The sequence below is a fragment of the Macrobrachium rosenbergii genome, chromosome 8 (genome assembly GCF_040412425.1).
Source record: "Macrobrachium rosenbergii isolate ZJJX-2024 chromosome 8, ASM4041242v1, whole genome shotgun sequence".
NCBI lineage: Eukaryota > Metazoa > Arthropoda > Malacostraca > Decapoda > Palaemonidae > Macrobrachium > Macrobrachium rosenbergii.
In genome coordinates, this window is record NC_089748.1 from 9423896 (window position 1) to 9446158 (window position 22263).

At 43.8% G+C, this 22263-nt stretch overlaps 1 protein-coding gene across 1 annotated transcript in view; it reads left to right on the top strand.

The window, feature by feature from the left end:
* Positions 1-22263, top strand: part of LOC136840598 (TCF3 fusion partner) — a 176569-nt gene that overhangs the window by 46863 nt on the left and 107443 nt on the right. The window contains exon 5 of the mRNA XM_067107275.1: positions 12078-12143. Within this exon, the coding sequence (XP_066963376.1) occupies positions 12078-12143 (66 nt within the window). The remainder of the gene's footprint in view (positions 1-12077; positions 12144-22263) is intronic.

Genomic DNA, 22263 nt, shown 5'->3' on the forward strand with positions numbered 1-22263 from the left:
TGTTAACCCCACTTTCACTGCTACTGTTAAAACTTCTAGCTCCTCCACTTATGCACATAGAGGTTCTTAAGCTGTCTTCTGCCTCTAATGCTTACCAGGCCAAGTGACTTCTCTTCTGCGAGTGGTGCAGTACAAGTGGCACAGATCCTCTAAAGCCATTGTTCATCTCTGATGAACTTTGGTCTCTCTCAAATTTGACTTCATCCAAAAAGCTACACTATGTGTACCATTGTTTGGAGAAGGAAGCTCCTCTTAAGTCCTTGAAGCTCAAAGAATGGAACCTGCCCTTGGCTCTCAAATAGTCCCCAAGCATTATTTTCAACACTTCAGAATATGCTCCAAGAGAAGTATATATTTGAGACTAAATTCATCATTGAATTCCCCCTTGCCGTGGCCAGTGCTGGAAGGGTAAGCAAACTGTATGCCTTGTCTAGCCAGCTATCTCACTCAAAGAACTGACGGATTGTTAGCCTATCTTGTGTGCAAGGTTTTGTGTCCAAGACTCAAGCAACTTCTGCTGCCCCTCAAGTATCACTTTATCATTTCTGTGCTGCTAACAAGTAAGGAAGACCTTGTTCCATGACTTTTTAGAACCATAAGGTAGTAAGTCAGGAAAACCTCTGTCTTTAGGCAAAGTAGTTTGTGATTTGTCTTTTGGCTTGACTAGATACAAAAAATACCATCTCAGTTTGGTTAAAAAATATTTCAGCAGCTCATTCCTGTACCTCTGAGTCTGAAAAATTCATTCTGAAAGTCAGTGGTTATGAGGTAAGGACCACGGCATCTTCAGTTGTTTTTTTAAGTTAACATTAACATGAATATGTGTCTTAATGTGGCATCTTGGAAATTACCTTCCACTTATATTAAATTTTCTTGAACACCTTTGCAATTGGCCCTCTTGGTGGCAATGAGTCAAGTTCTGCCTTGACCTGAAGAAAGTGTGGTGGGGCGCCTTCTTCATCCTCTTCATCGCCTTAACACATTCCCTAACCACTTTGGCATAGGTATCCGGATGTTTGCTACTTTGCCTTATAATGCTGACCAGCATAGTTTTTCAATGTTGCGCCTTATGTGGAGGGTAGGGTATAACTCATAGTTTTGCTAACATGACCCAGTCCATATGATGGACCTTAATTATCCTCACAATCCCTGTTGTGTCCATATCCATATTATTCAGGAGGGTCCACTAATTCAGTGCCTCTTCAAGTTCAGTTTTAACTATGGATGTTTTAGTGAAGAGTCTTCCCACCTAGAAGCTTCTCTGGCTGTTGTAAAGCATGGATTTTTGTGTTTAGACAAATCTTAAATTTTTTAAATACAGTAACAGTTTTTGATTTAGGAAAAACCTATTTCTGGTAGCTGCAAGGGAGTTACCTTTATTATTCCATTGGAGTTCCAGAAGACAGACCAACTAATATCAAGAATTCTCTTTTAGCTGGTTTAGGCCATAATAGTGCCATTGTTGGTATAGTGATGGAGTATAGATGAATGTAGGACAGAAAGGCTCTTTATCCTGTCCCTCCACAGATGTGGATCCAGTGGTGCCAGTCAGCTGATCCCCACCACCGCTTACCAGGTCTGTGAAAGGAAACATCCACTGGAGATTCCCACGACTTTTTTTCAGGAAAAGCAGGAGGGTTTGAGTACTCACAATGACTACCATAAATCCCTTTGTCTTATACCTGTTATTTGATAGCATTGCCACTGCTCATCCTCAAAGGAGCATATAAAAGAATTTGACTGGTGACAAAATGGCTTAGCTCCTTAATAAGGAATCCCAACAACCCCGATGAAAAATGGTCCATGGTAAATTCACATGATGATTACATACCTTCTATTCAGGATTCCTGTGAGGTATTAATAGTGAATAAGGAAGAGCAAAGAACCAGTACAGACAGTCCCCGGTTATCGGCAGGGATTCTGTTCTGATGGCGTGACGATAACCAAAAATCAGTGCTTTTTCGGTGCTTTCTCGGTGATTTTCGGTGCTTGTTGGTGCCAAAAAGAGCCAGATATCGCCGATTTTTGGTTATCGTTGCCAATACCCAATTATTGATGCCAATAAGCAGAAATCGGCAGTTTTCGGCCCCAAAAATTGCCGATTTTTGTTGCTAGACAAGCCATGTAAAACCGGATCGCCGATAACCGAGCCTGCCAATAACCAGGGACTGCCTGTATGTATATTACATATATGGCACTTACCTGATTGTGTCAGGATAGGATGCTCCTAGCTTTCTACTAGGGAGTCTGTGGCACCAGGACTTCCCATACCACCTCCTGACACACAATGCAGTCAAACTTCTTCAACCTCATGGCAAAAATGTTTGAGGAATATTGTATCTGATGACCACCCCATAAACTTGAAAGAGACATTTTTGAAGATGTCATGCAATTTAGGAAAGGAGTAAGTGTCCACTTTTTCAATCAGGGACACTAAGGTATTGTCAGCCCATGCAGTGAGAGTGGCTTGTTAGTGGTAAGGTGCATGAAAAGAGGATAAGCTTGGATATTACCCATGACATCTAGGTAAACCTTAAGTAACTGGATTGGTCATAATGTCTTATCTTTAATACTAAGTTCTCTTAGAAGAATAGGGGATTTCCTCTTTAAAGGGTCCTTGTTCTTGGCCAGGAATGATAGACCAGCAGTCAACAGTGAGTGATGGCGAGGTGTGTGTGTGTGTGTGTGTGATGAAGCATTGTCCTTGTCTGAAAAAGCTGAGTTGATTGATCTGGGCTCCTGAGTATAAAGTGGTCAAGAAGATTACTTTTTGGAGCATATGGGTTGCGGTTGCATTGGGACCACTGAATTGAGATTGAAGGAGTTGACAAACATTTTTCAAGAAGCAAGAAATAGGAGCCCTTGCATAAGCAAGTCTTTGCAGTGCAACAGTTCAGGTAAGGGAGCAGAAGACCTATGTATTGGAGTCAATGCCAAACCCATACAGCAAGGACTTCGACAGCACTACCCTTGTGTGGAGGTAATCCAACCATGCTTTACATATGGACTGGATGAAGGCCTTAGTTTCTGCACCAGTTACCTAGAAGTGTGTGATAAATAATCTTCACCGTAGACTAGATTTTGAAAATTCACTTGTGAAGGGTGTGGCTCAGAAAATGTTATTTTCATGATAGAATTAAGTTTCATATATACTTACCAAGTAATTACACAGCTATGGTTTCCACTCACTCGGCAGCTTAAATTTTAAAAATCGTAGTAGCGCTTCTATAGTTTAGTGTAGGTGACAAGCCCTGCCCACCAATGGGAGTACAGTACTGGAAACGACTTAGCAGAAAACCTCATTCTGTTTATGCCCTTATGTCCATGAGAGGGGAGGAGAGAAGGCTCCAATCCATAATTACTTGGTAAGTATATGAAACTTGATTTTATCATAAAAATGACATTTTCATATAAGTAACTTAACAAGTAATTACATAGCTGAATCCACATTGACAGGACGTGGGATGCATGGAAATATTTGACTCCAAAACATTAAGTCATGGTAATTACTTTGAAATAGAAAAGTTGCTAGTGTTGAAGACAATGCTTGTCATTTTCTTGTTTGGTAAGAGAGCTACTGCAGGTGAATACTACCTCTGGTTGGTGGTCATCTCAACCTGTAGTGGCGTGGCAGTATAGCCGTGGAGTGCCTCTACTTAGGTGGGAGCTTTGCAGCAAAGGATATGTCCAGTGGCTAGAAAAGCATCAGTAAGTGTCCTTGCCCTAGGCGCAGTACCGCAGTATAAACAACCAGACAACGGTTCCATCTACACTGGAAAAAACCACGATCCATCCAATGTGACTGGTGGGGACTCCAGGTACAGTGTAACCCCTGGCTCCCGAAAATTCAACACCCTACTTTAAGGCGAAGAGATAGTAGGAGAAAAGAGAGATTCCTATGCTTCCTCCCCCAATACCATGCCAGCCACCGATAATGGCCCCAAGGTACTGCAATTTTGAAACGCTGTTTCAACTTCTTTCAAATAGTGAGACGCAAAGATCAGTTCGCCCTTCCAGTAGGCTGACTGCAGAATGGAAGTGAGTGACATATGTGCCTGAAAGCTAATAAGGAGGAGACTGTCCTGTCGTCATGAGCTTTCACTGTAAAAGTAGGCAAAATGTCCTCCTGAGTCTGAGAGTGCACCTCAGAAATTAAGTCTCTGACGAAGAAGGACAATGCATCCTTAGTCGGAGGGCGAGACGGGTTCTTGACAGAGCACCAGAGGTTATTGGATGGCCCTCTGATCTTCTCGGTCCTGCTCAGCTAATATCTTAAAGCCCTGGCAAGACAAAAAACTCTCTTCTTTCTCAGAGCCACATTATCCGTTAAGGTCTTATTGGAGAAAGAATGGGGCCAGGACTTGGAAGAGTCCTCATTCTTGGCTAAAAATCCAAGGGTAAAGAAGCAAACTGCGTCTCCTTGCGAAAAAATTTATCCTTTATTGATATCTTGGAACTCACTAATATGTTAGCAATAGCCAAGGCCACGAGGAAGAGAGTCTTCTAAGTAAGATTTCTCCAAGAAGAGGAAAGAAGGGGTGGAAAAGCTGGACCTGTCAGCCACTTCAACACTACATCCAGGTTCCAGGAGGCCTGATCTTCCTTTCTTGCTTAGGTATATCAAAAGACTAGATGAGGTCGTTAAGATTTGGGATTGATGCAAGATTCAGGACCCCTGTGTTTAAACACTGAACTAAACATAGCTCGATACCCCTTAATGATGTGGCGAGAGATTCCTAGATCTCCTCAGATAAAGAGGGAAATCTGCAATTTGGATCACAGATGTCTCCGAAGAAGAGACATTGAGTCTGAGACACCAGCTTCGGAAAATCGCCCACTTAGCCTGGAAGACGCAGCTAGGAAATCGATGCCTTCATCTTGCAATAGCCTCTGCAGCGCGTCTTGAAAACTCTTACGCTCTGACAAGCTTCCGGACAGTGTAAAGGCTGTCAGGGCAAGAACAGACAACCTTTTGGTATCTCTTAAAGTGAGGTTGTCTGAGACAACATGGTTTTTAGGGGAAGGAGTATCAAAAAGACCACCCACCACTGTAGCAGGTTCTGGAGCCATTCTTTCATGGGCCAGATCAGGGCTTTGAGAATCATCATAACAATGCGATGAGCCCAAGACTTAATCAGCACTTCCCTGACTATGTTGAAGGGCGGAATGGCATAGCTCAAGAGGACACCTTGACCTAGAACCAAGGAGTCTAAATAGAAGTCAAGCCTGGGCTTAGAGGATGAAGGGGTTTCCTTTTGAAAGTCTACGTTCGGACCGCCTATTACTGGGTTTGTGGGAAACACATAGGTGTCCAGCTGTGCTTCCTTGTGCCAGTTGGCCTAGAGGAAGAATTGCAAAACTCTCATGAGAAGTTTGCCTAACTTGACGAATGTCTTGATCGGTGACAGAGTCCCCAGTGGGCTCATCCACTGATGGGCCGAGCAAGACGGAGGGGCTAGAAACTTGTGGACCGTCTGAAGATAGCTGTTGATTCTCTTGGCAGATGGAAAAACCTGAAAAGTCTTGAGAGTTGAGATTCATTCCCAAATAGAGGAACTTTGCGATGGGGCCAACTTGACATCTAAAGTTAGATGATAATTCCCAGTTCCTGAGAGAGGGGATGTACAAAACCTTTGTGCACTTTTCCTCAGAGGGGATCAAAGAGGCAAGTTGTCTAGATATAGACTGACGTTAATGCCTACTAAATGAAGTCACTTGATAGAGGAGTGAGGACTTGAGTGAACACTTGAGGTGCCATAGAGAGACCAAAGCAAAGAACCCGTTGGGTGCTTGGGTGCTTCCAGTCACCCAACTGGCACTGGGCACTTGGGTGGCACCGGGAGCTCGAACGGTGCCGGGGGTTTGGACGGCGCCGGGGACTTGGGTGGCGCCAGGTGCTCTGAGAGGAGACAGGCGTTTAGATGCTGACGTAGAGCACCTGAGAGTGTCCTGGAAGACAAACCTTAGATACTTCCTGGAGTCTGGATGGAAGGGAAAGTGGAAGCACGTGTCCTGCATATCCAAGGTTATCATCCAATCGCCCTGGTGAATGGATGAAAGGACTGACTGGTTCGTCTCCATCTGAACTCCGTCTGCCTTCCGGATTAAAAGATCGAGGGCGCTGACGTTGAGGACTGGTCTGCAAACCCTGATGATTTGGGGACCATGGACAGACTGTAGAAGAAGCCCTCTGAGTTGATGCCTTCAACTTCTACAACTCTCTTTCGAAGGAGAGAGGAGACCTCCTCCAAAAGGGGAGAATGTTCTCCCAAGCCTCTCTAGTAGGCCGTCAGAAGATGGGAGAAGGGACCAAAGGAGGGCTGTCCATGATTGGAATGGAGAAATCCTCCCTCAGAACTTTGACAATTCACTGTTCTGTCCCTCTGATATTCCACTTCTCCCAAAACCAAAACCAAAACTCGAGAAGACTGGCTCCTCGTTTCTTGGGCAAGAACTTAAGCTCCTCTTGATAGTTCTTGTTCCAAGTGGGACCAATCTTGCTGCGTGGCATCTGTTGCCCATGCTAGGGGGTCCAGGGCCTGAGAACAAAAAGAGGAAGCCGATGGTTGCTAGAGGTGGCAAACAGGTCCAATGTCGGCCTGCCCCATAGTATCGCAGTTTCTAAGGTCCATTGAGTGGGAAGGACCCACTATTCGACAGCTCAGCATGTCTGTCAGAATGTTTAGCTTGCCTTGAAAAAATCGAGTGACTAGACTCACTCGATTTGATCTGTCTACAGTAGAAGGTTTCTTGCTGTCGGGCATAGAGAAAAGAGTGAGAGCTGCCTTGCTTTCGTATGTACGTTAGGGCTGTGGTATTGTCTGAATGGACTACCACAGTCTTGTTGTGAACTAGGGTTGAGAAGCACTGGAGCCCTAAGTGAATTGCTCTCAGCTCTCTGACGATGATGTGAATGTTTTGTTCTTCCAGAGACCACATCCAGAAACTTCCTGGTCGAGAAGCAGGCATTGGAGAGGGTCTTAGACTGGACTTGGGCTTACTCCCACAAAAGGGGTGTTGTTGGAGAGGAGAGACTGTCTTAGGAACAAACGTGGATGAATCCTTGGGACGTTTGGAAGAATGCACCAGAAGATCCTAAGTCGACTTCTATTGAAGGTCCGACTTCTGGGTCTGAGTGACTTCTTTAGTGGAACAGGAGCACCGAAAATCTCTTTCCTTCAAAACCCCCAAAGAGAAAAGAGCCACAAGTTCAAGAGAGCCATCCCTGAAGGTTTTGTCTGCATGAGAAAGAACTCCTAGCCAGTCCGAGGCAAAGACTCCACAAATCATTGCAATCTTCAGTCTTATTGGCTAGTGCTCTCACCATTCAGTCTAAGAAACTGAAAGCTTCAAACAACTCAAAGAGGTCTTGACAAGGAGGTTAAGCTCTGCTGACAAAAAACATAATTTTCTCTGACGAAAATGCTGAGTGTCGGGAAGAAGTGGCTTCCCCGGTGGCGTAGGAAAGAAACCTCCTTTGGATTAAGTGCAAGGGAGGAAAAAGAAAGAAGCCTTACCTTGCTCCCTCATAGCAGAAAACCATACTTCAATCTCCTTGAGTGTCTTCATAGAAGATGAGGAAAGCACCATGTGGGGAGCCTAGGTCTGTCATCTGGATGGCTCCTCATCAGGAAGGTCGAGGAAGGCAAGACCTGGGCTAGCAGGAGCCATAAAAGAGTAGGAAAGCTCACCCACAAATATTGAAGGAGAGCTGCAAAGGCTAGGAGACCCGCGGTCGCAAATGGGTGTTTGGCGCTCCCAGCAGGAGATATACTGAAGAGTTGGTGTCAATTTCTTAGGAGCTGGCACCAAGTGTTGGGAAACAGGCGCTGGGTGCTTGGCAACTGGTGCTGAGCGCTTGGGAGCTGGCTCCAGTGCTTGGAAGTGGGTGCCGGGTGCTAGGCAACTGTTGTCGAGCGCTTGGGTATAGGTGCCAGCCGCTCGTAAACTGGTGGCGGACGCTGACGAGCTGGCTCCAGACGCTTGTGAAGAGAAGAGCACTTGAACGAAGACCACGGGGACCTAAGAGGGATTGTTGGGCACTTGTAGCCAAATACTGGCCCCCAACAGAAGTATGCTCAAGAGAGAAAAAAATCCAGACTGTCCTATGTCCAGCAGGAAGGTTGAGGATTGCGCCCGGCTCCTTAAACCACTAACTGGGCAGCAGAAAAAAGCAGCCAGCATCGCTTGCTTGCCTCTTCTATGGATGAGACGAATCTAGAAAGCACTTGCAGCGCTTCCAAGTCTGGGCTGGAGTCTTGAGAGTCAGACGACAACTGACGAACATCCACAGAGACTCCTTTCCAGTGGCTGTCTGTCGAAGCCTGGGATCAACTAACAGGCTCAACTAAGGGGGCAATTACTCGTGAGCAAACCCCACCAACCTCCTTTGGACCTCCAGTATGACTCCTCCCAAGTTTAGGGGAGTATGACAGGGACCTTCGTCTAGGAGAATTGGCGGGATGAGCAGCCACCTCCTCCACTTGCACAACACTCTCTCTTATCAAGATGTCTTTCCAGTGACTGTCTGCTGATACAGGCAGTCCCTGGTTATCATCAGGGGTTCCGTTCTGACAGCATGACAATAACCAAAGGTGATTTTCGGCACTTTTTCAGCGATTTTCAGTGCTTATCGTGGAAAATCACTGATTTTCAGTCACTGGTTCCGTGGTTAGGTATGTATCACGCTGATAAGCGGAAATCGGTGATTTTCGGCACCGAAAATTGCTGATTTTTGTCACTAGACAAGCCCCGTAAAACCAGATCGATGATAACCAAGCCCGTAGATAACCGAGCCTGCCGATAACTGGAGACTGCCTGTACCTGGGAATGTACAACAGGTTTGACTTAGAGGGCAACTACCCTTGGGCCAACCCCCTCGACTTCCATTGGACTTTTGGTGTGTCTTCTCCCAGGTTAAGGGGAATATGACAGGGACCTTGGTCTAGGAGAACCGACAGGACAAGTAGCCACCTCCTCCACTTCACTGTATCACTACTAGGTTAAATTCTTGTGAAACTTAGACTTGAGACTGGCAATGGCAAGGGTCAAAAGCAAGGGAGCCAGGCACAGGAGTAGGTGGATTAAAAATAGGAGGGCTAGAAAAGGTGGGAAGAGGGAAAGAAGGAATAGCAGTGCTATCTTCTAACCTAAGCTCGGGTAGAATTCTAGGCTAAGGGAAGCTCATTTTTCAGGCTAACTTGTCTAATTGAGATTTAAGTACCTTCTACTCTTGCTAACCATTACATTTAGCACAAGTTTTCTCCCTACTATATTTCTGCCCCCTACATTTACTGCAAATTATATGAGAATCACATGACGATTGATTAATCTGGTTTGCAACTTTCACTACAAAAGCAGAAATAGGTGAACTTGAATCAGACATAATAATAAGAACTTGAAAAAATGATCCTGAAAGCTGTAAAAGCTTGAAGGCTGCTCAAAAACTCAATAATACTTTACTAAAATCCAGCCATACAACCGAAAATCAGTAAACAAAAGCTGCAGCAAAGCCCCGAAGTCACTTGAGAGCCAGCAGGAACAGAATAAGGTTTTCTGCTAAGTCGTTTCCAGTACTCCCGTTGGTGGGTGGGGCTTGTCACCTACCCTAAGCTATCGAAGCGCTACCGCGATTTTTCAAATTTAAGCTGCTGAGTGAGTGGAAACTATAGCTATGTAATTACTTGGTAAGTTGTGGAAACTATAGCCATGTAATTACTTGGTAAGTTACTTTTATGAAAGGTGGATGCTTAGACAACTTTTTCTCCTGCTGCCTGGTATTGAACAACAGACAGCAGTACGATTGATTACCTCACCTATTGTTGTGACAGAACAAACCAGTGATTGTTGAGCCAGTTGGAGCCTGCTAGCTATGCAGTTCCATTGAAGGTTAGTAGTTTAGCCAAAACCCTCAAAATCTTGGACAATGGAGAAAAGAGGTAGATTGTCCTCCATATGTTGTTACAGTTGTATAGGAATGCATCTCTTGCCATTGCCTAAGTGTGAAAGTTTGGAGACATACAGGTCCACTTCCAAAGGTGGAAACAGGTTGGTAATCACTTGGAAGGGGGGTTTGTTCAACATCACTTAGTTAAAGTTATTGTCTACCTCAACTGACAGCAGCTACCTCAACAGGAAGTCTGCTGTCAGATTGAGTAACCATGTGAGATGGATTGCTGACAGCTGCCTGTAGGATAGACAGCATGACTACATTCCGAGAAGCTGAGCCGGAGCTGACGAGCCTCTTGATACACATTGCTAAAATATTACCTAGGACCAACAAGATGTGGGTCCTCTTTAGAGGCTTCATTTTTCTGAGAGACAGAAAGACCTGTCAGTTTCAGGAAATTGATGTGGCACCTCCCTAAAACAGGTGACCATCTCATAGCTACCTGAGGATCCTCACAATGAGCTTACCAACCTGTCAAGAAGGAACCCATGAGTATAACTACCATCACAGCTGTGGGAGTCAGATTGACCAGTTTTGCAAGAGCACCCGCCCAGGTCCATGGACAGAATATCATCGCAAGCTGCTTTTATACATGGAGACAGTCTTGAAGCCTTTTCTTGGCATGTGAGAGCAAGACTCTGTTCAGATCCTCGAGTAGCATTCTGAGGATTGGATCTGTGACTGACAAAAACTGTAACAGGCCCAGGATCTGTTCCAACTGTTGTTGAAAAACCATGGATTAGGCCAGGAACCCTTGCAGGTCTTTCCTTATCTGACCTGAGTCTGGCTGGGAAGTACAACCAACCACAAAGCATATCCCAATGAAGTCCCTGCCACATAAAACACCTGTCTCAGTCACTCAGGAAAGCTTCTGACTGGAACCTGTTGACTACCACTCACAATTTTCATTAGCACTCCTCTCTGGTGGCCCTCCAGGCTAGCTAAGTATCTAGGTATGCCAGCTGAACTGCCTCTTCTCTAAGCTCTCCTGGACAGTTATCTTTGTCAATTTTGTGAGGTTTCTCAGAGTAGTGTTTAAGCTGAAGGGCATGGCCAGGAATCTGAATGTCTCTCCCTTTCCAAACCCCGGGCATGTTTCAAGATGATCCCAACCTGCAAAATCCTATTGAGCTTCATCTCTTCTCTTGCCTGCAGTGGGCATTTCAGGAGTTACTTTTTCATTTTCTCAATACATGCACCTCTTTGTGCCGTGAAAGGGGTGTTATTGTTGCTGCTGCTGTTGTTGTTGTTGATGCATCCTTTTATGTTACTGTAAGGATCCTGTAGGAATGACTGGAGGCTTTTTTTGTGGGGGTGGAACTCCCAAGATAATTATTCTCAGTTTCCAACTTACCCAGCAGAATAGAAATTATACAGTTCTGTTGAAAGGGCCATTCTCTGAGTTCCATTACAACAGACTCAACAAAGAGATCATCAAGAGGGAGAAAAATATAATAGTAAGGTGACATTAGGGAATGAGATGTTTGAGCTCACCATGGTCACTGCAGGCCCTGAGGCACTGTTTCATGAAATCATAGTGTGCTCTTCATATGGACCACTTAAAAGCCTGCAACAATAGCCAAAGCAGTCCTAAATATCTTGGGGAGCTCCCTTGTAGCCCCTTCCAGAATAGTGGTGGAGGCTAAAGTGGAGAGGAGGAACCATGCATGGGACTCACAAGTGGTGGATATGCCTGTCATTTTCTCCATAGGGATGCAACTACTGGGTAGCCATGGACAGAGGAGCTTATTACATTCAAAGGGAAAGACAGGACTTTTTTTATGAGGAATGGAATACTCTGTTAAGTGGAATAAAATGGAAATCCAAGTTTTACATGCTTTCAGCATGCAAGTTTGTTTCATCCCTCATTTTGTTTATAGTTATGTACAATACAAAATATTTGCCATAATTTTTCCTACCTTTTAAAGTACTCTTTGCTCTTTGTAACATTGAGAAGCATGAACATATTGTAATGTTACTTTGGAGAATTAAATGGTATTCAGTTAGTCTTTATTTGATTATATTTAATGGCTGCAGTTAAGTAAGGATCAGTTTTTCAAATTATTGTAACAACTTTTCCATACAATTACAAAATTCTGTGTTTCAAGTGTACCATTTTACTTTTTAGACTTCCAGTCTACCTGCTCTAGGAAGACCCCGCAGTAGTGGTTCATCTGCTTCAAGTAAAAGACAGGTATAAATTTCTGTATTGTTATATATCCATGTAGGAAAGATTAACTAATGTATATGAAAATTTTTGTATGTTCTTACAAGAATACAAACCTTTGTCCTGTATATGGATTATTGTCTGCAAAAACTGGCCTGATTGTTGAATTATGGTAACATGGTAGTTAACTAGTTGCAATTGAGTAGGCTGTGGAGGAACCTACCCCAGTATGATTAACAGTCATTTTTTCTTCAACTCCTTTGGTTAACAGGCTCCTGCACTATTCTTGTCATGACTGCTGTTGGTGAAGCTTTCATAAGTATTTCTTTATGTGAATCAATGAATACTTAGCCATGTTTGTTTTGAATTTGGTTGTGATTGTTGTAAGAATAATGGCAGTTAATGATTCTGCACCTCCTAAGAGTGGGAAGTCAGATGCCCAGGGTGTGAACATGTTTGCATGTGCAAGGTTTATGTCCACTGTTTGATCTTATGGGAATACCAACCTACGCTTTCATAAATAGAGTTTCTTAGCATAAGGTGCACTGCAGCTGTCACTGACTTAACTAGAAAAGCAAAATCCTAATGGGTAGGCCTGTGAGTCACTCATGACCTGAGCTGGCTTAGCTCTCCCATTTTGTTCTCATCCATCAATGCGTGCGGTTCATAACTGTGTTTGTCTCTAGTTGAGATTTGTTTTTGTGCATGTCACATGTTTGTGCACTTGTGTGTTTCCTGCTGCCGGGACAGTTCCCTCCCAGTGCTCCTCCAGTAGCCCAGATTGTTATCCATGTGCAGTGGTCATAGTTTTTTGTGCATTGCAGCCATGTGGGCATCCTCCTTTGCATGACCTAGGGCATTGTGTGGCATCCACGTGTGTGTGTTTTAGCCCTTTTCTGTGTGTGTTTTATGGTTACTATGAAGGACACAAAACCCGATTTCCATTGTTGTATGGGCAAGGGCAAGCCCCTTACCCCTGTAGAAAATTTATGCCCCTGATTGCTGTAGACTTGCATTCTGTGCATTTCGTATAGGGGACACGAGTGCACAGTACAATATAGGTCATATGGTGAATGTGTGGGGTGGGAGTCACCACAATGGGTCTCCCTACAAGAAGAGATGCTGTAAGAAGGGCAATTTCTCCAGGTAACCTACTCTTAGCTCTTCTCCTTGACTTCCAGTGTTAGCAAGACTAACTCCTCCAGCAATGCTTTCAGCAGGATCGTCAGACCATCTGTCAGTGACAGTATCAGAGGGAGGCCCGAATGCCAAAGATACCCTGAAGAAGGTCATGGATTTCTGGGTCAAGGATGGTCAACCTCTTTAGCAAACAGGAGTAGGTGACCTTCAGAGGGACCCCAGTATCACCTTCCACCATTTGGAGTCCAAGGAGGACAGGATCTTCTCAGTCACCCCATCTGCCATCTTCCTGAAAATCAGACAGGAGTGAGAAGGAAGCATCCAAGAAGAGGTCTTGGGCAGGGTCAGCAAGTCCTTCTTCCCCTCCAGCAAAGTACCAGTGGCTGGAAAGGTCGTGATCTCTGAGGGGTGTTACGGTGAGTAGACGTTCACCTTCAGTCGTCTGCGTCACCTCTTCCTTGGTTTTGTCTGAGAGAGAGAGAGAAATATCTTGGATGAGCAGAAGGAGTGGTTCATCTTGCAGCAGCAAGACAGAGTGACAGAGCAACTTGAGAAAATGGAGCAGATCAAGAACCAACATTAACTTCTTGTTGCTCGGCCATCAGCGGCATAGCAGCAGCTCCACTAGATGCTCCAGCAGCGGGAAACCCCATCTTGATCTTGTCCCAAGACAAGAAGTACAGTCTTGCCCCAGCTTTGCTTCTCACCACTCCCTGAAACAGAGCAGCGACAGAAGGGACCAGATTCCTCCGCAGCTGGTCTTACTGGAAGCACACCCCACAGACCGAGGCAAGGATACAGGTTACAACAGTTCCAGCAGTACAGCCTCCCAGGCTTCTTCAACAAGTAGTTTAGCAGCCTTCTTGTGGAGAGAAGACAGAGCAGAGGTGACAAGGGACAGCCAGGAGAGACACAGAATGGAAGACCCTTCACAGCTGGATGTGCCAAAAAAAGGAATAGGGTTTGTAGAGTTTGTCAGACAGATCAGACAACACCTAGGCCTGGCAGAACCACCACTGGCAGCACTGGCAGACCCCTCCTTACTCTCTTACATGGAGCAGGCAGAAGAGAACCCCCTTGAGGTGAGACAGTCAGGTTCCCCTGGTCCCTGATCTGTGGTTAACTTAGCAGCAATGCAGGGTGGAGGAGTGGACAGTCCTAGCCCTCCAGACGGGCTACAGACTACCCTTAGGGCCAACAGAACCTCCTCTGGCCAGACATCAGTGCCATTCCCCTCCTTCAGGAACAACTTACCCAGGGGGCATGCCTGCAGGAGGAGATAGAGACCATGCTCCTGAAAGGAGCTGGGGAGATAATGGGTGGTGACTCACGGCTTCTACAGCCGTCTCTTCCTGATGGAGAAAACAATTTGGGGGGGTTGGCATCCGGTGATAGACCTCTCAACTATAAAAATCTACCTGCAGCAGACATTCTTCACCGTGGAGATGCCCCCAGTTGGAATCCTTCAGGGGGCATGACTACATGGTGTCAATAGATCTGCAGGATGCATAACTGCACATCCCCCTCCCACAAGACCTCCAGGAAATATCTGAGGTTTGTCTCCTAGGGAACAGTCTATCATTTCAGGCCCTCTGCTTCAGACTGGCAATGGCCCCAAAGGTTTCACCCAAGTCTTCCAACTGGTGTCGGCATGGGCACATGCACAGGGGATCAGACTCCAGTGGTACCTGGACAACTGGCTGATCCTGGCACCCTCAGTCAATACGGTGGAACAACACGGGAATGCGATCCTGGCACTGTGCAAATTCTTGGGTGTGACCAATAACCTCTTCAAGTTGGACCTCCTCCCCAAGCAGACAATCAAGTACCTAGGGATGCAGATCGACACAGTTAGGGGAGAAGGAGTATCCCACAAAAGAGGGAATTGCCAACCACCTGGGAATCTTAAGAACCATTCCTCATGGTGCCCCAGCAATGAACAGAGCAGTGGGAGGTCCTCCTCAGACGTTTGGTCTCCCTAGAGAAGCAAGTCCCCAGAAGAAGGGCACACATCAGATCCCTCCAATGGCAGTTAAAGATGCCTTGGAAGACCGGACTTGAAAAATACAGCCCCGCACAGAACCACCTGTGGGAGACTTTTCATAAGTACAGGCAGGGTGAAAAGAGAAGTCTCTGGGCATAAAATGCCCATGACATCAGAGAAATAGGCCCCTCAATGGCATTCAAAAAGAACCACTGTCCCACAGATCCTAAAGGCAGGAATCTGGAAGAAACAGTCAACCTTCATGGTCTTTCTACCTGCAGGACTTATCCCACAAATTCTTAGACATTTTCACCCTTGGCCCTGGGGTGGCAGCCCAGCAGGTGTTGTGAGGGCAGTGAGCCCCAGAGGGGAGACTCCACCGAGGAAGAGACTAGAGGTATTGTCCGACAACCTAGATTGTGTGGTGAGTACAAGAATGGGCTGGCCCCGTGTTTGTTTAGTGACCTGAGCTATGTAGGAAGTAGATCCATAGAGGCACTGGAAGGACGCACCCACCTGCCACCCTGGATAGATTGGCCTTCTGCCTTTTGGTGAGGCTCCATTTATGAAAGTGTAGGTTCACATTCCTAGACTGGGTGTTAGATACCACCTGTCTAACAACTTAGAGGCTTAGGTCCACTTCCTTAGAACCCTAATTTCTAGGAAGAGTGATCAGGTGTGCTGAACCTTCGGTCGGGTCAGGATTCTCATACCTCTCTCCAAGTGTGAGTCTATCCTAATGTTAAGACAGAAGGTTTGTTCCACATATGAACAAATGACAGTTTTTATTTTTTTTTTTTTTTATAGCTAAAAAACTGATTGCCCACCTCTAGCCACCCCTCTTATGTCTTATCCTGGGTTGGAAGAAAGACTGAATAGATAACGAGGTTTTAGCAAGGTCTCTGACCCCAGATCCCATAGATTCCTTGCATATACAATTTTTTAATGTTTAACTTCCGGTATTGATGAGATCTTACTGATAAGGACAGTAGAATTGATCAAGACACTGTCTCTTTCTTTTTTAGTTGCTTTCTTCTCTTCCAAGATAGGTAAGAAGATAAGACCTATCAGATATTGGACCTATAGAGAATACACGTGACTGAAGTTGAAGTATTCCAACTGATATGACATTTTGTTTTGTACACAAATTTATCTTTCAGTGGCATACCTTTCCTCTTTCTAGCTAAAGGGAAAAGGAATGATATCAGACACATATTGATGATACCTTAGTTTCCTGTCTAAACAGATATGCAGGCAGTCTCCAGTTTATGACAGGTCCAGCTTACAACGTTCCGAAGTTACGACGCTTTTCAAATATATTCATCAGAAATTATTTCCCGGTTTATGACGCATGTTCCGGGGTTACTACACTTTGTACGCCGATCCGACGGAAGAAATATGACTCCAAAACGGCAGAATAACCAAAATTAGGAGGTTTTTATATGAAAAACTCAATAAAAATGCAGTTTACATCGTTTTCAATACGACCAGAGCATTAAAAGTAAGGTTTTCTTAGGATTTTTTTATGATTTTTGATGATTTTTGGTTTACAACGATTTTCGGTTTATGACGCGGCATAAAAATGGAACCCCCATCGTAAACTGGGGACTGCCTGTACCTATCACCTGATCTGGAGACTAAGTTTTAAACACTTATTTTCAGTCAAGGAAGGGTCTCTGGAGCCCCTTTCCTTGGCTCTCGTGCTGTTACATTACTCCTGTGAGGAGTGGGAGATGTAGGCAGTAATTGCTACTTGCAATCCTCAGTATGATTACAGTGACACCACAATACCAACTTGGTCTCCAAAGGAATCAAAAGCGAGATGGATGAAGCGTCAGCACTTGTTGATCTTGACTTCCGGTTCTTGCTCAACCTCGAAAGAAGATTGGTCATACTCTTTCTTCTCTCTAATTCCTGTTGTTGCCTCTGTTCTGATCTGCTTACTCTGCATATTCGAAGGTGATCAGTTAGATTGATCGTTTTCCTTCGATGGTCCTGTGGCACCGAAGGCAGTATGACTTTTGTGTTACCCCCTTAATCTAGTCTTTCAACCCAAAGCTAATGATTAGTTCATTAGCTTTGAGCTGCTCAAGAAACAGTGGCAAATGGATCCTTTCTCTAGCTAGGGAACTGATCAACTGAACGTACCGTGAAACTTTCTACTGGATGTCAGTGCATTTCAGGTAAGATCTCTAGAAGGCAAAGTCCTCCATATGTCTGCCACATTCAGAAAGGACATGTAGTTCGAGTACTTGGGTAGAATGTATTTGTGAAATTCACATTCATATCCTCTTACCTTGGAGTGTTGACCATAGACAAAGGGATCATTTCTCTGCCTGGGGAATGACCTTTGAACGTACCCTGCAATTTCCTGGTGGTCATCAATACTTCTGAGGCACTATATCTAGGGGCCAGAGTCATCCATTGATCTGTGGCATTCAGGAAGAACCCATTGATCTGGTACCAGGATAGAATGTAATTGTGCCGTTCACATTCTTATCCTTTTACCTTGGGTTATTGCATATGGGTCCTTGGACTCCATTTCCCTGGATCCTTGGTAGATGCTAAATAAGTCCTGTAGTTTACCGAGATCTTAAGGATAGGTTGCATCTCGCCTAAGGTATGCGGCTACAGGGAAAAGGTTTGGGGGGCAGGGTCTGGTTTCCTATCTACCTCCTGTTTTCCATCCTCTTCCAGTGGACAGAGGAAGAGTGAACAAGCCGTCACGAGCTGGACTGGCTTGCATGCAGGTGATCTGCATGACTGAGTATCCTATCTGTATTCCAGTTTTGTTTGGATTAATAAATACATTTCTTACCTTCTCTCAAACAAGGAGAGAGGAGGACTGACTATGGGCAAGCCAGTTGGTTATGATTTCAGCAAGTCACAAAAAAGCTGAGACTCAAACTCCATTTCCCTGACCACTTCGGTCACCTCTCTTCGCAGGTCGGCGAGGCTTGGTATACCATCATAGTTCACTGTGCGCGCTTCAACATGATTCTTTAAGATACTACCAATGTTTTCACACACATTAAGGTCAGGGGAGCTACCTGGAAATTCACTTGACAAGAAGAAATCGATACCACTGTTTCGAAGCAGCTCCTGTGTCTGAAGAGCCTTGAAACATGGTGCCTTATCATGTAAAGATGTGACTTCTTCAACAGATAACACATTTTCAGGATCTTTGAGGAGAGGAAATACTCCACCAGTAAGCACAGTTTCTCTGAAGTATTCGCCATTCCACGACTGCCCTTTTTCTTTGATGATCCACTTTAACCGTTTGGCTGTGAAACAGAGAAAATTCCCAAACATTCAGGAAATTTCACAACTTGGTGATAGCGCACGTCATCGCTGATATCATCCAACTTTGTAGCCCAAATGATGTCATTTTTATGATTTGGCTTCCTGACTGTGTAAATGAAGAATTCAACTGATGCGGCAACATGGAGAAAGTCAGCTTCATCCCAATCTTTAAGAAATGAACCACAAAACCATGCACGGTCTTGTCTCTGTTGCTGAGTGATTTTGGGCTTGCTGATAACATGAAATGGCTTGATACCAGATTTTTTCAACTCACAATATACAGCACTATAACTTCTCTTCTTTTCCCTTTTTGTTTCTGATTCAAGCACCAATTTACGTAAAGACTTTCTTGGTCTACCCACTGTCTCAGCTATGATGTCTTTTGAATCATGAGAAAGGACTTCAGGCTTTCCAAGATTCTCACTCTTTTCGCGATGACAGCCATATGAATTTTTGTTCCAGTTCCTTTTAACAAAGGATTCATCTCTTTTAATGTATTTAGCTATCCAGGAATGTGAAATGAAGGATGCGCCAGCATCCCTTGCCTCTCTGAAGGTTATAGCCCGGATTTGGTCAATCCACCTGATTTCCTCCGAGCCGTTAGCCATGGCTGTATCTAGCTCTGTCACTCAGTCTGAAAATACAAGAAATGCAAAATGAAAAATAGCTTAATAGAAACTTAATGTACTTGGAGATAGGCTATAGCAGAAAACTTCATAGCTTTCCATTTGTTCTGTGAGGGAGGGGGGGCTCTAATTTCGAAACACCCAGTGTTATTACTTTTAAGTTTTAAGTTTGAGCACTCTGCAACTATTACTGTATTACTCATAAATGCCCTTTGAAACAATGGGAAATGTGTGAATCTAGATGCAGCGAATGTGTGGTTAGATACATTAAGCTTGCACTCATCCACAAAGATATTACGTCAACATAAAAATCTGTAGAATCTAGTAATCTTAAGAGAAAATGCACTAGAAACTTTAAAAAAGAAAAAAATTAGGGAAGAAATCATCAGAATCTTCTCCACCCTAGCTATCAAGATTATTTAGAATTTTCGTAACATCCCTGGAGCGAAATGCAAATTTTGTAAGAATACAGCAGGTTCAGGATAACAAGTATCAGGGAGAGGGACATCCTCAGCTGATTGCTTAGCTTCAAAAGTTTGATGAAGCAGTTCAACCTTTTCTGTAAGGCCAGTAACCAATCTACCATCATCTGTTAGTAGTGGTGGAATGGAATGCGAGCCTGAACTAAAGATAGATGATGCCAATTTGGTCCACCACAGATGAGGCTGAGTAATTCTCTCAAGTTTCCTCTTCAATGAATTATTGTAATTTCTCTCAGCTGTATATTAAGTTCAGTTCGCAGCATGGCAAGACAGCAAAAATAGTGTAACATTCATTTGAACAATTTTGTCTCAATGTGTTGACTTTGGTGTGTTTGTCATGGTAAGCTCATCTACATATATCATCAAACTATGGCTGGTCATTTGTCCTGAATTTGATGACCTTTTTAGGGACATACCTAATTGAAATAGCCAGCAACGTTTCATTTAACTTCTTGTGATCAGGATTAAATGTAGCATATGAAATATTAAGTGCCTGACAAGCTTCAATAATGCGATTCCAGTTGGCTCTAGATTTCAGCCAGACCTTTTTTCCAATGGAATTAGGAACATACTGATTGAAAGATATGTCCATCTCAATGGTGTAATGATCAGAAGTGCCTATATATTCACAGACCTTGGACTTGACAATTGCTGGAACATCTGTAAATATGAGGTCTAGTCTATTACCAGAAATATGCGTGGGTTCCTCAGTCTCCACAAATAACAATTGAAGGTTTTGAATCCTGAGACTGCCATACTAATCCTTTCCAAGAGACAGTCTTATATAGAATCATCGATATTTGGATTGTGGTAAACAGCAAATATGTGCACATTGTAGAACTTACTGAAAATTTTCAAAGAAAGAACTTCATGGCAACTACACTCCAAATTTTTTTGACGATAAATAGGTCGTCTGGACTTAGTATATACAGCCATACCTTGTGCATGTGAGATGTTGTGATGATATATAAAATCAGGGCCATCAAAACCCTGGATTAAAAACTCAACTTTGGACTTGTTACTACTTACAAGAGTCTCAGATAAAAACATCAGATCATAGTTATGGGTACAACTCTGGAGATCAAGAAAATTTTACCTTAAGCCTCGAATATTTGAGTAAAATACTTTGCAGATTTTCTTATTGTAATGAGTAACAGGCCCAGGATTTAGTAGCAAAACTAATAAATACACTCATATCAACAAAAACATTAAAAATTAACAGAACAATAAATACAGTATATATGCCCTTGACTACACACACATATATACAGTGTACAAGTACAACATAGGGTTTTATTTCAAAGTAAATTTCACTTAAGTATCTCATCCATTTCAGGATAGGTTAACACATGACTAATTCTAAAATGGCCGCCACCACCAGCCGGTCACATTTTTATCCTTGTCGCCAGGTAACACGACAATCCTTAAAATTTTATAAACAGTAACAATACAGATCACTGTTATAACAACCAATCACAGCAATCCTGGTCACAGCACCAGTTTATTCTGACTCGTTCACAATAAGTATAGCATTTCGAATCGTAAAGTGATCGTATAGCCTAAACGGTTTGACATGTACTAACCTAATCATAGCCTAAGTTTTATGCTTCAACACCCAGGTTACTTGAACTATATTATTCTAACTCATGATCAAAACCGTGTTGCATTGTGTATATTATCCAAGACATAAATGGCACAAACTTACTGTTAGTTCAAATGGCATATTCAATATTCTTAGCCTGAATTGATACTGGGATTGGCATGAGCACAATCTCTACTTTGTAACCCTCATCCAAAGCACACTTCAAGAAATTCTCCATACATTTAGATATGCATATCTCCTAAAGGAAATCTCCCTAAATGAACTTCAAGATGAAAAGGAATACTTAGGTGGATTTGAAGGCACCAACAACTATGGCTGCCCCCTCGATTTGGGACCACCTTGACATGGTGAGGGGGCTCTTGAACCCCAGGCATCTGCTCCTGGATTTAAGTCCAAGAGTCCCACATGCCATTATATATTTGTTTGGATTAAATTCTGTGGAATTTTCCACTGTTACTAAAATTAATTGGACCTGATAAAGAGGAAAAGATATCATAGCTGGGAATGGATTTATATCCGAAGCTAAGTAGTGGGAACTGTGGTAGGACCATCAACTGCCTGATAATTTTGGACCTGAGAGATATCAGGCAGAACTATTCTGCAGGGCTGGACCATGGATTCCATGGGGGTTTGGTTCTGGGGATAGGACTCTTGGCATTCTATCCAGTTTGCCCATAACATGATTAGGGTGGGGATGATTGTATTCCAGGAATATTGTCAGTCCTAGCAAGCGGGTTTGGCTTACACTTTGGCCACTCTAATTATGTTGTGCCATCCCCTGTAGGGTAGGGTAGGGATGCAGACATTTGGGAGGCAGTCCTCACTTGTGCCATTGGCAGAAGAATAAACCCCATGAAAGGCTGATGATATCTTTTTAAGGTTTTCGGGTTTATTTTTTTTTTCCCCACTTCAATCTTAATGCTCAGTTGTGTTAAAGATTTAAGTACCCCTGGACCCTTTGGTGGTAGCGACTCGGCACAGTTGACAACCACAGGAACCTCCTCTGACA